The sequence below is a fragment of the Cornus florida genome, unplaced genomic scaffold, assembly GCF_030987335.1.
Source record: "Cornus florida cultivar Cherokee Brave unplaced genomic scaffold, ASM3098733v1 CherokeeBrave_3.0.0_Hap2_Chr03, whole genome shotgun sequence".
NCBI classification, from domain to species: Eukaryota; Viridiplantae; Streptophyta; class Magnoliopsida; order Cornales; family Cornaceae; genus Cornus; species Cornus florida.
The window spans coordinates 16,138,071-16,152,787 of record NW_026775573.1 but is presented as its reverse complement, the minus strand read 5'-3'; the positions used below and the strand labels follow the sequence as shown (position 1 = coordinate 16,152,787).

The following is a 14,717-nucleotide window of genomic DNA, read 5'->3' as shown; positions in this document are numbered from 1 at the left end:
TTATATGTTAGTCCTACAAATCTTTTAAATAAAAATAATAATAGAAATATTAAGAATAAGGAAATGAATGCGTATAAAACTTGCAAAAAATCTAAAAGTTGCAAGCAAGATAAATGATTAGATGGAAATAGTAAGCAGAGGGGGGAAATGGAAAATTTGTGAGTTGTCTGGATATACAAATTTTTTTAAAATTTTTTTTGGTGTTTGAGAAAAGAAAATATTAAAACTTAACAAAAATAACTTATCCATCATTTTTGGACAAGTTATTTTACATGTTCTACCTGATGGATTCGACCTTGATCCATTGCTTTGCCAAATACTGAAAAAGCAAAATTAGAGAAAACATTTTACCTGAAAAAGAAAATCTTTTCTGATGAAAATATTTTATGTCGAAACAAAAAGAAAATTTTGAACGAAAAATTATTTTCCTAACCATCTAACTTTCTCATAAAATGTTCCTACAAAGGAAAAAAAATAGAAGAAAATATTGATTTGTTAATAAATTTTATTCACTTGCAATAATGCTCTTTCTTTGATGATAATTGACAAGTTTAATGCTATTCAAAATATAAAATGGTAAATTTTTGATAATATTTTTTGAACCTTTTTCGATACTCATACTCAATTACATCATGAAAAAATTTTTCATCTAACCAAACCGGTCAAAAGGAAACTAAGAATTTTACTTGAATGTAAATATCTCCCCCCATTTAAAATAATGATATATTAAAAAATTTTCATTTAACCAAATCTAAAAAAATGAGGTAATAATTTAACTCTTTCTTCCGCTTCAAATTCAAATTATACGTTACATTCCAACTTTTTTTGTATGTTATTTTTTGTGACTTGATAATCCAACTCAGATAATACCCCAAACCCTAACTCTAGAATCGATGGAGATTAAGAAGAATCCATAGAGATTATTCACGTTGTAAGCTGCATCTCTAGCTAGAAACTTATGTCAGTGAACTTGTGTTGTGTTTGTAATGAAGTTTGGTTGAGCTTTGGTTGGTTAGAGGAGATCTGTTTTATCCTTCAATTTTGAAAAATGGAAGAGAGAAAGGGACGATCGGGATCAGAGATGAAGGGATGACGTGGCAGCCACGTTGGATTCTGAGTAAAATCGGTTATTTTAGTCGGACTGAGTATCATTTATCGTCTTGGAGTCATTATTGTCTGTCTGATCTATACAAGCCTAGGCTATGCCCTGCTCCGTTAATTTTGATCAAACTGTTTGAGCTTTGAAAATGGCAGCTTCATCCTGTGTTTACGATGTGTTCTTGTCTTTCAGCGGTGTTGATACTCGCAACAATTTTACGGCTCACCTCTTGGCTGCTTTGAATCGCCATAATTTTTACACTTTCAGAGATGACGCTAAACTCAAAAGAGGAGAAGAAATTGGTCATGGATTACTCAAAGCAATCGAGCAATCTAGGGTTTCTGTTATCGTATTCTCGCAAAACTACGCGTCCTCAAGATGGTGCCTTGAAGAGCTTGTGAAGATCATGGATTGCAAGAGCACACTCAATCAGATTGTTATTCCCATCTTCTATGATGTCCAACCCTCCGATGTTCGATCACAGAGGGGTTGTTATGCAGAAGCATTTGGGAGTCATGAAAAGCAGTTTGACTTGGAATCGGTGACGAAATGGAGGTCTGTTCTGGCTGAGGCTGCCAATTTGTCCGGTTACGTCCTGCAAAATGAGGCCAATGGGTACTAAATTCTCTTCATTCTCTTCATAAAAGCAATCTAAAACATTACCAGTTTCATCACTTATTTATTTTGATGTAAAAATTGCTTAGTTTCATTTTTTTGAAATTTTTTTTTTCGCTAAATGGTTTAATTTTTTTAAAAAATAATAATAAAATTGGGCAGGTGTGAGTCGACCTTTATTGAAACTGTTGTTGGAGGAGTTGCAGATAAATTAAATCCAACGGTTTTAAGTGTTGCGGAGTACCCAGTTGGAATACAACATCGTGTTCAACGACTGAGTGAGTTTCTACAGTTGGGGTCAAAAAGTGATGATGTTAGGATAGTTGTCATATTGGGGATTGGTGGGATAGGGAAGACTACAATTGCTAAAGCGATGTATAATCGCATACATCGTTTTCATCAGTTTGAAAGCAGTAGCTTTCTTGATGATGTTGGACGAACTTCAATGGAAATCAATGGCCTTGTTAAATTACAAAAAAAGCTTCTTTCCGATCTCCTAATGGATGGAAATCAGAAAATAAGAAGTGAGGATCACGGAATTGAGGTGATAAAAAGGCAAGCATGGTGTCGAAGGGTTCTTCTTGTTCTCGATGATGTGGATAACATGCGCCAATTTAAGGCATTAGCCATAAATCGTGATTTGCTACGTCCTGCAAGTAGAATCATAGTAACAACTAGAGATTTGTCTTCAGTAAGTTCGCTTCGAGTGGATGAGGTGTATAGGCTTGATGAGCTGAATAAGGAGGAATCTCTTCAACTCTTTAGTTGGCATGCCTTTACAAGCGACCATCCTAAAGAAGACTTCGAGATCCTCTCTCAGGAAGTTGTGAGTTATGCTAAGGGGTTTCCTTTAGTTCTTGAAATTTTAGGTTCCCTATTGTTGGACAGAACCATACCCGAATGGATAAGTCAATTGAACAAGTTGAAAAAGATTCCTCATAAGGATGTTCAAGGGAAACTTAGGTTGAGCTTCGATTCACTTGATGATAAACAGAAGGGTTTATTCCTAGATATTGCATGTTTTTTTGTTGGAATGGACCAGGATTTGGCAATCAATATACTAAAAGGTTGCGATTTCTACCCAGAATCTGATATTGGGGTTCTATCTCGTCGTTGTCTTGTAAGCATTGATGGGCATAACCGTCTGATGATGCATGATCTGATTCAAGACATGGCTAGAGAGATTGTCCGCCAAGAATCTCCTGAAGAGCCAGGCAAACGTAGTAGATTATGGTATCATGAAGATGTTCTCAATGTACTGAGAAATAACATGGTAAGAGCCCAATACCTGAATTAATTATACATCTTGTCACTGTAAAAATGTCGTAGAACACAACACATCATGAAAGTCACAATCTAGGGTGTGAACCTATTTTCAACACAATGTCACACACAGGCTCGCGCACACGCGCGCACACATATTCATATGCTCATATCTACAATTACTATCATCAGGGGACAAAAGCAGTTCAAGGTTTAGTCCTGAACTGGCCTGAATCAAAGGAACTACAATTAAATTGGAATCGTTTACAACTAAATTGGAAGGCATTTACAAAGATGGAGGGTTTGAGACTCCTAAAACTCGATTTTGTCCATCTAAGTGGAAGCTACAAATATCTCTCTGGAAGACTTGTGTGGCTATCTTGGAAAGGATTTTCTTTAAAATGTCTACCATCAACCTTAATTATGGATAATCTGGTTGCCATTGACTTGAGCTATAGCAACCTTAAACAAGTTTGGAGAGGAAGAAAGGTATGAGACTATTACTTCAAATTCAATTATATATAATGACATGCATAGAAATTTACTGTCTCTTTATGGTCCGTGACAGGTTCTGTATAAATTGAAATACCTCAATCTCAGTCATTCATATTTCTTGATCGAAACTCCAGACTTCACGGGGTTCACCAGTCTTCAGAAATTGTTGCTTAATGATTGTACAAAGCTGGTAGATGTTCACCAATCTATTGGGTGTCTGAAAAATCTTGTTCTCTTGGATCTGAAGAATTGTCAGAATCTTCAGAAGATTCCCACGAGCATTTTCATGTTGGAATCTCTCCTTTATTTCAACCTGTTAGGCTGCTCCAAATTAGAGTGGCCAGCATACTTTCAAGGATTGCAACCTGAATCAAGCTTTTCGTCGTTACAGTTATCAAGTAGCATTCGGAAATTATATATGGAAGACTGCAATTTAACATTTGTTCCTAGCGAAATTGGTAGTTTGGTGTCCTTGCAATTTTTGAATCTTAGTGGAAACAAATTTTCCAACATACCAGCTACCATCACTAGTCTTCTGCGACTGAAAGCCCTCTATGTGAACCAATGTTCTCGGCTTGAATCGATTCCGGCACTTCCAGTAAATTTATTAGGATTGAGTGCAAATTACTGCACATCATTGCGGAGCATATCAATGGAATCAAAAGTAGCAAAAGCACCATTCATGACTTTTTACGGTTGTCCCAAATTACTCAACAACAATTTTGCATATAATTTTAGAAGAAAGCTCCTCCGTTGTCATCAGGTACGCTAACTCTGTCTACATCATGGCAAAGCATATCAATGGAATTTTGTTATTCAAACGTGCAGCAGTGCTACCTACCGCCTTTATATAAGCCCAAGACCCTTCCCCTCCAGAACCAATATTGGGACTAGAACCGACAACTCCAACCCATTAGCCCAACTAGTATAACATCTCCTCCCTTAAAGTGGGTAGGTGAGGTATTTGAGTTTCTGCAACAGGCATTTGTGCATGCGTGTGAGTATTTACCTAAAGAAAAGAAACAAGGCCTTATTTTAAATGACAAATGTTCGAGTTTTGATGACAAAAATTTAGCAATCAAAAAGTAGCATTTTGATTTCATAGGTCACTTGCATTGATCAATACACTTACATGATTAATCAAACTGCGCTGCTGCAGGGACTGCCAGAACAAGGTGAGTTGAATATTTTTCTTCCCGGGACTGAGATTCCGAGGTGGTGCAACTACCAAAGTGAGGGACGCATTTTACGTTTTCGGGTGCCTCAGCTGGTGGGTCGGATAGCACAAGGGTTTATTCTCTTTGTTGTTTTTTCTAGCCGGGGCTTCAATCAAGATTGTGACAATTTAGCTATTTGCTATGACGTTTTTAATATAACCAAGATGTCTAGGGGATCAATGAATCAACCAAGAGTTGATTTCTATCCTGTAAGTTTTGAAGATCAGACGTGGCTCTCCTACGTACCAAACCGGTGCCTTGAATCTAAGTGTCGGCTGGACAGCGGAGATGAAGTAGAGATGGTAATATTTATAAACCACCTTTGGCGGGTGAACAAGTGTGGGGTTAGTCTGGTTTGCGAGGGTGATGACAAGGATCCCGACTCATATGATGCCACAGATCACTCAATGACAATTGCCTCGGATATTCCTCCAGTTGATGGATGTGTGCCTGTGGCACAGTCGGTAACGGATTATGAATTTCTTCGTGAGATTGGTAAATATGAATTGCTAGAGTAATAAACAATGTGTAGTGATACTTCCTCACATTATAAAGTGGAAGGTCGAGAGACAAGTGTGTGCTTGTGTGTATTATTTGTCAGAGGAAAAAAAAGGTATGAATTGATTTGAGAGGAATTATATGTGAGAATTTTAAATAACAAGTGGTAAATAATATATGTTTGTAAGAATTTTAGTTGTACAAAGAAATGTCATTTAATTTGGGAGGTGAAGGATTGAAGTCTCTCTTAAAGTACTCTGGGGCTCGTGTGTTAGGAAAAAGAAAATTTGGAATTTCAAAACCAACTTAAATAGCCAAGTATCCAATTCTTCTCTCCAAACAACTATGGATTAATCAGGTTATAATTTAAAATGAGGTATTAAAATTAAGAAGTTGTTTGCATAATTTCTAGCTCTTTTGTGCGAGTCTTTTATCTAGACTCAAGTGTAGTGACCTGAATAATGTTCTTAAACTTATATTGCTCTGATGGATCGTAAAAATAGTCCAGAAAGTGTCTTCTGTTGGCTACTACTATTAAAAGTGTAAGCAGTTATTTATTTATTTATTTTTATTATATGTGTATATACACATTTTTATACAACTTCGTATACCATTGTATTGAAATTAATTATTAAACTCCAGCTCGGCCTCTTCAGAACTTTTTAGAACAATTACTCTTGCATCCCTTGGATATTCCCACTTCCTGCAATTTCCAATCCCATAATAGAATCAGAGGAGAACAAAGATTGAAAAACTCTTGGTTCTGTTTGCTTGGCTTCCAATCCAATTCACCTGTCTTTGAATTTTCAGGCTAGTAGCTTCAACCAACGGACAAATTCTGAAAAACAGGTTATATTTATCTTTTTATGGTGTTTTAATAGGTTTAATCTGATTAACTGTTTACGAGATATAGGTTTTCGAAGGAATCGAGTGAGGAGGAAAGAAACCATGCTGAGAAATTGATGGAGTATCAGGTGTTTGACAAGTTGCATCTACGGTCAATCTTGTTGATTTTCTTCATTTTGTTTTACAAACTGAAGTACTTTGTTCTATAATGGATTTGGTCCTAAATACTTGTTCAATGAATTTCAGAACAAATGGGGTGGGAAAATAAATCTGCAATCTATTCTTATGCTACTATTTGAGTTTGATCAGTCTGAGAAAGGAGATGCGCTGTATGGTGAGTTTGGCGGGCTTCTATCTTTAATGCAAGACAATGTAAAGCATGACTTTGCTGTTACAGTTTTTATATATAAAGGCTTTTTAAACAAGTTGCTCTGTTCATGACATGTTAGATAACTGTATCTATTTTGGTCATTTACTTGGGAACAGAGGTGGCCAATGGAGCAAACTATCCAACACCAGAGCACTACTCAAATCTGGATGCTTAATCCGTGCGCTATCCATGTTCTGGTCTGCAGACAGCCGATATTCGGGTCAGCAGACCGTGAATGGCTAAAGCTTCAATTATTCCCCAACTCTCTGCCTGTTATATCATTTTATGGTCTCAGGTACCGTACTTCCTTGCCCGCTAGTGGAGCTGATATCCAAATCCAAGAAACAGACCTCCTAGGGTAGTTTGGCCAACGACCGCTCCATCAATATTTGAACCAATTGCCGGCCATCAGTGGCCTTCTCTATCGAAGGGACCTCCAAAGGAGCCTCTTGTTGAGAAACCTCCCATGTCTCTACCTGCTGAGTTTCAATACATAGGCTTGAGTTGACTATTCTAAACACAAATATCAACTCTGAAGAGAATGCTTACCAAAGTTGCTTCCGTTATAAAGGCTTTTTAAACAAGTTACTCTGTTCATGACATGTTAAATAACTGTATGTGTTTTAGTTAGCACTGATTGTAATTAATTTGTTGACTTAACAATGGAACTTATGGAGAAGCCAACTAATGAAAAACTTGTGGTAACTTTTGATCAAAAGTTATATATATATATCTCTTTTGATCCTCACACCCATTTAATGGTTTTTTTTCGCTCGTCGTGAAACCAATTTCCCTCCTCTCTCTCTCACGCCAATTTTGACTGTCTAGCGCCTAGACCGCTCGCCACTTTCACTCTCTCTCCAAAATCCGAACAAATTTTTAGCATCTCTCTCTACCTTTCCTCCTCCTCCTCTCTCCCTCTCTCTATATATATATGTATATGCTTCTTTTTTTGCCCTAAATTTATCACCATAACTACACTAATCGATATCAACTGTCAACAGCTAACCAACGTCCTTAACAGTGTATCTATTCAAGAGCAGGTGTTCGTTTCTTGTTTGATCTTTGTTTAAGTTTTCATTGTTCCAAGGAGAGAATCATGTTTGGTTACTGAGAGACTTGAGGAAAATGAAAAACAACAGAAAGTACTGCGATCCTATTTTTCTTATTGCCTTGATTTACAATACCTTGATATTTTGTTACTTTAAGAGAAGAACACTTCAATTAAGCTCCAACTAGTAGAGTTTTAAATCAAAATTGGATTTTGAAGGTCGTTTTTTTTTTTTTTTCCTTTTTGTTTATATATTTTCTTAGCAACGTAATGAAGTGTAATATTCCTGTCGTTTGATTGGATTTGTTAACTCACATATAGTTGTGCTTTGAGAATTGAAGCTCCAATAAGGGCGAACATCTGTCCTCACTTGTACATCTCTCTACCGTTCATATGTCTAATGCCAAAACTCACAGCTAACTTATCTATATTTGTAATTATGCTATATAGATATTGCACTTGGGCTTCTTGGCTTTTCTAAAGCTAGGGCTTGGTTCTTAGGAAGAGAACAAGCGAGCTGCATCAGTGTAAGCTCTCATCTCTATGTCTCAGTGTCTACATGTGCTTGATTAATTTTTGCTAGGTTTTCTTAAATACTGAAATTAATTGATTTGATCTCTCGGTGGACATGGTCATTCCTCCCTCTCTCTCTTATCTCTCTCAAATGGTTGTGCATCCAATGAAATATTTCTTTCACAACATAGGTAGCTATATACGGTTGAGCTTCTCTTTCTTTTCTATTCATTGTTTTCTTTACTTCGGTTGAAATTTCTATGGATATGAATTTTTTATTTACAAGGTTTGTATGTGTGTCTGTGTGCACGCATGCTTTCATTCAAAATCTAGTGCTTTGAAGTTTTTTTGGTTGACTGACAGAATTCAAATTGCTTCTGTTTTCATAATCTCCAATTTTTTGGATTGTAATTGTAGTTTCCGTTTGAATTCTGGAGTGAAAAAAAGAATAAAAGATTTAAAATTAAAAAGCTGAATGAGCAGAAACTTCCTATTAACAGAATGACACAATTTTCCCTTGTTTATGTTTTTGTTCGGGAAGTAAAAAATAGAGTAAGATTTCAGGTGCCATGAGAATAATTTGGTTGCTAATGTTTTTGTTCTGTTAAGAAAGTTAAACAATAGAGTAATATTTATCATTAATAATTTGGAAGTGTTTTTGGAAAGCAGAAGGCTGATGATCCAATGGCATGTGAGCAAATGTAAGAGAAATCTGATGGGATGTTTAACCTTGTCCCTGCCAATCTGATCGGTGTTTATTTGAGAGATACATGTATTGGCATGAGTAGTCTTACTTATCAAAAAGTATTGGTACGTGTAGTCTTCTAATTTTCTTTAATCTTCTAGATTTCCCAGTTTAAATCAGCATTCTTGTTAGAAGTGTTTCTCCCCCATGTTTTCTTGTTTGAACCGTCAAATATTTTCTAAATTTAAACATTTGACCTAAAAGAATTTCAGACATTTATGATCACTCAAAGCTGTTTACACATATCGGAATTTTGTCAAACCAGAAATCTAATATTGTGTCATCTACTTCTCTTTCTTTTCAGAGGTGCTTCTATATGTTGGCAAAGATATCTTTTGCAAATTGGCTAAATATATTTATTGTTAACCTTTCACTTGATTAATAACTCTAAGGCAAAGGTGTGGTTTTTCCAATTCAACCAAATGCATGATCAGAGCAAAAGTTCCCTCTCCTTATGCTAGCTTACGATTGTATGTAGATGTGATTGCTTGATGCTTTATTCCAAGGTAAGATTTGCGTTTTTATAAGTGAACTTCATCTCATCTTGATTAAATATTTTTTAAATGCAGAACATTTAGATTTCCTGTTACTTTCTACCTATTGAACTGCTATTCATATTAACTTAAAGTTTACATAAACAAATAATAAATTTGAGTAATACTTTAATGCTTATTGTAGAAAATCTTTTCCTGTCACGAAAGACTATTTTGATGATCTGGTATATAACCACCATCTTCTTTGTCGGGACTATTTTTTATTCTGTGGCATGCTTAAGAATGGGAGTATGGAAATTCATAGAAGCATGTTCCATTGTTTGATTTGAAGTTTTTCTTTCCTCCATTGAATGTGTGTGTCTGTATATTTACCTATATGTATAAAAGAGATATTCAAGCTGCATAAAGTCAAGCTGTGAAGGGTAAAATTCAATTATGTTGAACAAATGATCATATTATGTCATCAAGCTTTTGATCCCTGTAGGCCTGTAGTTATACTCGTTTCAAATTAAGGGAAAGAAAAAAAATACTGTACAACTTATTTTTGTTTTATTCCCGAATGCAAATTTTCTCCCCCCTCCCCCACCCACCTAAAAAGAAAAGAAAAAATTAATAATAATAATAAAGGGGGAAAAAACAAAAACAAAAACAAAAGAAGGACTAAACCTCCTACATATTATGCATTATGAGATTTAAGCAAAAGTAATGGATTGTGGTTTAGACTAACGTCTGTGTAAAGCTTTTTTCATTTTGGTGTGTGTGTGTGGAGGGTAAGAGAGAGGACAATGTATATCTAAGAAAACCAACTAGCCTTAGATATTTGCTGAACTGGAAAGGAATCTAGTTTGCTAATTGCTTTTTGAACCGACAGATTGATGTTGCAGAGCTACGACAGAAGCTACAGATAGTGGAGACCTTACAAAAAGAACTTGGAACTCCTCCAGCGACAAAAGGCGGCTTCCGAACAAGCTGCCATGAATGCAAAACAAAAACAGAGCTCAGGCGGTATGTGGGGTTGGCTTGCTGGAATCCCTGCCAACCAAAAAATCCGATGACGCCTGAGAAATCACAAATCAAAATACATAGTGATTGCTAGAATTTGGTCTCATTAATTCATTTTTTCCTTAATTTTTTTTTTACCCACTTTTTTTCACAGATGGAAATAAGATTATCTGAGTTCTGTTTGGCCTGAAGGGAACCTATTGGGTTTCTGGTTATACATGAAACTTCAGCTATGTAATTGAATGAGGCTGTCAGTCCTGTAATTTGCCCGTTACAGTTTTTATTTGGAGTTTGTATTTGAATTTTGAAGTGGAAATTATTTTGACGTGGAAGTATAATAGTTTTTTCAAGTTCTTCAATGTTCTTTGCTTTGTTGTTGTTTTTCATTGCTGTGTTTTTTTGTCTGTATGATTCGAGAATAATAATGTAACCAGATGGGATTGGATGAATTTGAAAAGATCTGTTGCATGTTAAAAATAATAAGAAGAAAAGAAATATTAAGAATAACATATAAATCTGCACAAGATAAATGATTAGTTCTTCTCGGCTTGAAAGTAAATGGAAAATTTGTGAACATTGAAAACAAAAATTTTGACATTATTTTCTCACCAAAATAAATAAATAAATAATAATGTCAATAAAGCTCCTTTTATGATAGTAACTAATTTGAATTGACATTCAAAATCCTCAAACTTTCGGCCAGGGGAACATCCTTGAGTGACTGAAAGCTTGAGACAAAAGTAACTGCTATTTTCCCTAATCCAAATCCAATCCCATTAACCCTGAGCCTAGTAAAATTCCTTCCTTTCGGATTATAAGAAACTAGAGTACAACATTACTTGATATCAAGATCTCTCCATCGTTCCAAATCAGGGGCGGAGCTCCAACCTACTATATATAGGTATATATTTTTGGTATATATATATACTTACATGGTAACTCTAAATAGTGCCCCCTCAAAATTTTAAATTCTTTTAATTTCCTTTAAAAAAAAAAAAAAAAAAAAAAACATATATCCTTTCTTCAAGTATACAATATATTTTTCCTTTTCTAACCTTTGTTTCCTTTTTCAAAAAATTTCTTTTTTCACTTATGTATAATTATGTATTTTTTTATTTTTTTAAACTTATTTCTTGTTATCGATGACATTTGTGATTGTATTTAATTAAAGTATTATTAATTAATATTTTGATTCTTATATTTGTAACTATATTTTTCGGTATTTATTTAGCATATTATTTTACAACTATTTTTCGAATTAAAAAATTTATATTGTCATATATATTAATTTTTTTTTTTTTTTTTAAACAAGTGCATTATACCCCTTTGAAATAAAATCCGGGCTCCCCCTGATCCAAATTGTGATCGGTTGAAGTGGGGAACCTGTGATCCCCATCCCCAACAGAAATGCGGTATTCAAAATGCAATCTTTACTCCAAGACGCAGCAACTCCATAATCTTTCATTGACCACAGATCAAGTTGATGCTCGCGAGTTCTAAGTACACACAGGCAGTTCCCCAACACTCCCAATCTGGTAAAATCTCCCATACCCGGAGGCAGTGGAATTGAGTGGAATTGTTCGTCCTCAACATTAAATGAATAAATAAATTGAGAACCAGTCACAAGCCAATGGATAGCCCCGTTCAAAGTAACCCCAACCTCACATTCCGATTTCATGAGTGAGAACGGTGCATCTCTTAGAATTCTCCATATACCAGATGCAAGACTAAAAACCTCAACCAATTTACATACAATTACTGTTGGGAAACGTGCTAGTTTTAAAAACTTTTCGAGGGATTTAAATTCATAGATCTTGATTCATCACATAGAGACAAGTTTTATGCAAAAAATAAAATAAAATAAAATATGATGTATTGTTCAACTAAAAGATTGAATACTTACATCAAGGTTTGAGTAAACCTCAGATCTCTCCTCTAAAGTGAATGTTCTCACTTATTGTAGATCCCTTTTGCTAGACATCTTTTCCATGGATCTCCATCTTCTTGGTAATGGTCTTGCCTTTAGGAATCACTCATAAACCTCCTTGAATGACCTTGGAAAACTAGGCTTGTGGGAGCCTCCATTAGATGAGAACATAAACCCTAATTTTCTAGAGAGAGAAAATTTATTCCTTTTTCCTTCTCATAAAAATCACACCCTAAAATATACATAGACCATGTATATTTATAGGCAACATAAAAATAAAGAAAAGGAAACAACAAATCCTTCTCCATCTCTAATTCATATGTCTCAAATCTAATATGATTCCAATATCAAGTTGGGCTATGAGTGAGAATCCATTGGGCCTATTATTTTATTGGCTACAATGAATTAATAATTGGCCCGGTCCATGGTCCCAATTCAATTAATTCATAAATTAATTTCTACTCCACTAAAAGAAATTAATTGAACTCCAATTAAATAATAAATAACCTCTAAGTCAATATTGCACTTTGACCCCTCTATGCATAATTAGTTATCGGATAAATATAGCCATCAATCCGACTACTTAATTAATATATTTATTTTGGTACCTTTGATTATTTCTGGCTCGATCACAATAAAACATTTGTTTGACAAAAATAATAATTTAAATAAATAAATATATAATAAATCATTTTGTCTAAAAACACACGAAGGCCTTCGAATTTACTTTGTGATCAACCATAATCAATACAAAATAAATACAAGTAGCAATGACGCAAATATTGAAAATATAACCCTCTAACTATTAATTACATAACTACCCAAAGTGTCGGTAAGGATCCCGAAGAATCCGCCGAACAAATCAAAGTAATTATTAATTAATAAAAGAGTCTATACTTTTCTCATGCTTAAGAGTCAAATGCCATGACGGTGATAGGGAGTAATTGCATACGACGGCTCTCGCAATATATCTCAACCTAACGCGGATCCAGTTCAAGTCTTAATTAATTATGAGTCCATCCATAATTACCGACTATGAACAATTTATAATTACTATTTATATATCATGCATTGATTGTCATCACATACATATATATAAATATTTCTTGTAATTAACTGGACACTATCAATTTCATAGTGAATCGAAACATAATACATTGAATTCACCAATTATATAAATCATAAATATTTCAGATATGTCAGGAACATATGTCAATACAATCCAGATGGGAATTTGTTATGCCAGGGCATATAAATCCCAACAGCTCCCACTTGCCCTCATAGCTAATTCAAATTGCACCTAACTCCAATGTTATCCAGATGATGATCAAAATTATTGATCAATGACACCTTTGATAATGGATCAACAAAGTTGTGTTCCAATGCAATGTTTTAACTACAAGTGCATTTTCTTGCCGGACAATATCATGTAGAACATGATACTTCCTCTCAGTGTATCTTGTTCCTCTATGGAACCTTGGGTCATTGGTTTGGACTACTTCTGCACTATTGTTACAACATAGCTCAATAGGCAGGCTAGTATACTCCACAACCTCTAAATCAGTGAGATCAAACTAATAGGCTTCCTTTGCCGCCTTTAAGGCTGCAATATATTCCACCTACAGGTTTGAGTCAGCAGTTGAAATCTGCTTAACAATCTACCAACTGATCTCCCTTCCATTAAGTGAACTTACACTGAGTCATGAACCTCATAGTATCTACTTCTGATTGAAAATCAGAACTAGCATACCTGACTAGGACCATATCATCACATCCATAAATGAATATGATATCATTGGTTCTCCTTAGGTACTTAATGATATTTTTCACAATAGACCAGTTGTCAAGTCCAGTATTGGACTGATCTCTACTGACTATCCCTACTATGTAGCGGATGTCCTGTTTGGTATAAACCATGGCATATATGAGACTCTCATATGCCGAAACACATTGTTCCAGTCCCATTTGCTCAATCTCCTTTGATAGTCTTGAAAAACTACTTATTAGAGAGAGCCATCCATATCAATAAAGCAAGAACTCATTCTTTGAGTTATGCATACCAAACTTGGTCAAAACTTTATCAATGTAGGATTATTAAGATAAGCCTATTTTCCTTTTAACCTGATCTTGCAAAAGCTTGATCCTAGGAATATAGCTTACATCTTGAAAATCCTTCATTTAAAAGTAATTGAACAACTACCTTTTAATTGATGACAAAACTTCCACGTCATTATAAATGAGTAGGATGTCATCAATATATAGAATTAAGAAAAATAATGACATTCCCTTGTACACTCATGATTTATTCACTAAGAAATCTTCTGGTATCTTTTTGTAGATTAACTTGCCTTCCATAGGAATCACCCTACTAGAAAGTTCTACAAGATCCCAGAATTTATTAGAATACATAGATTCCAACTCTGATTTCATAGTAACTCACCAAAACAATCTGTATCCATATCGGTTCACGCTTCCGTGTAGCTTACTGGGTCCAACTCATGTTTAACAGGGATGTCCATAATGGTCTCACCTAAAAACATGATTCTGTCGAATTGGATGATAATCCTCCCACTACATCAATG

The 14,717-nt window shown here is 34.9% G+C and overlaps 1 protein-coding gene across 3 annotated transcripts; it reads left to right on the top strand.

The window, feature by feature from the left end:
• Positions 1 to 874: 874 nt before the first annotated feature.
• LOC132299678 (disease resistance protein RUN1-like) lies at positions 875 to 7,690 on the top strand. Of its 3 annotated transcripts, XR_009480160.1 has the most exons (7): positions 875 to 1,714; positions 1,877 to 2,987; positions 3,170 to 3,466; positions 3,546 to 4,235; positions 4,632 to 6,161; positions 6,280 to 6,367; positions 6,520 to 7,690. XR_009480160.1 is itself a non-coding variant. In XM_059796440.1 (5 exons), exons 1-5 carry the CDS (start codon positions 1,248 to 1,250, stop codon positions 5,205 to 5,207), a joined length of 3,141 nt encoding a protein of 1,046 aa, XP_059652423.1. In that variant the 5' UTR covers positions 875 to 1,247; the 3' UTR covers positions 5,208 to 7,690. The 3 variants fall into 3 exon arrangements, 1 of the variants encoding a protein (XP_059652423.1); XR_009480159.1 differs by having other exon boundaries at positions 6,280 to 7,690; XM_059796440.1 differs by having other exon boundaries at positions 4,632 to 7,690.
• Positions 7,691 to 14,717: the final 7,027 nt, after the last annotated feature.

Bases quoted from the DNA above. Each gene is read 5' to 3' on its own strand.
- LOC132299678 (XM_059796440.1), top strand. From the start codon at position 1,248: ATGGCAGCTTCATCCTGTGTTTACGATGTGTTCTTGTCTTTCAGCGGT. The intron at 3,467-3,545 runs GTATGAGACTAT...GGTCCGTGACAG, and splicing joins AAGTTTGGAGAGGAAGAAAG to GTTCTGTATAAATTGAAATA. The intron at 4,236-4,631 runs GTACGCTAACTC...GCGCTGCTGCAG, and splicing joins AGCTCCTCCGTTGTCATCAG to GGACTGCCAGAACAAGGTGA.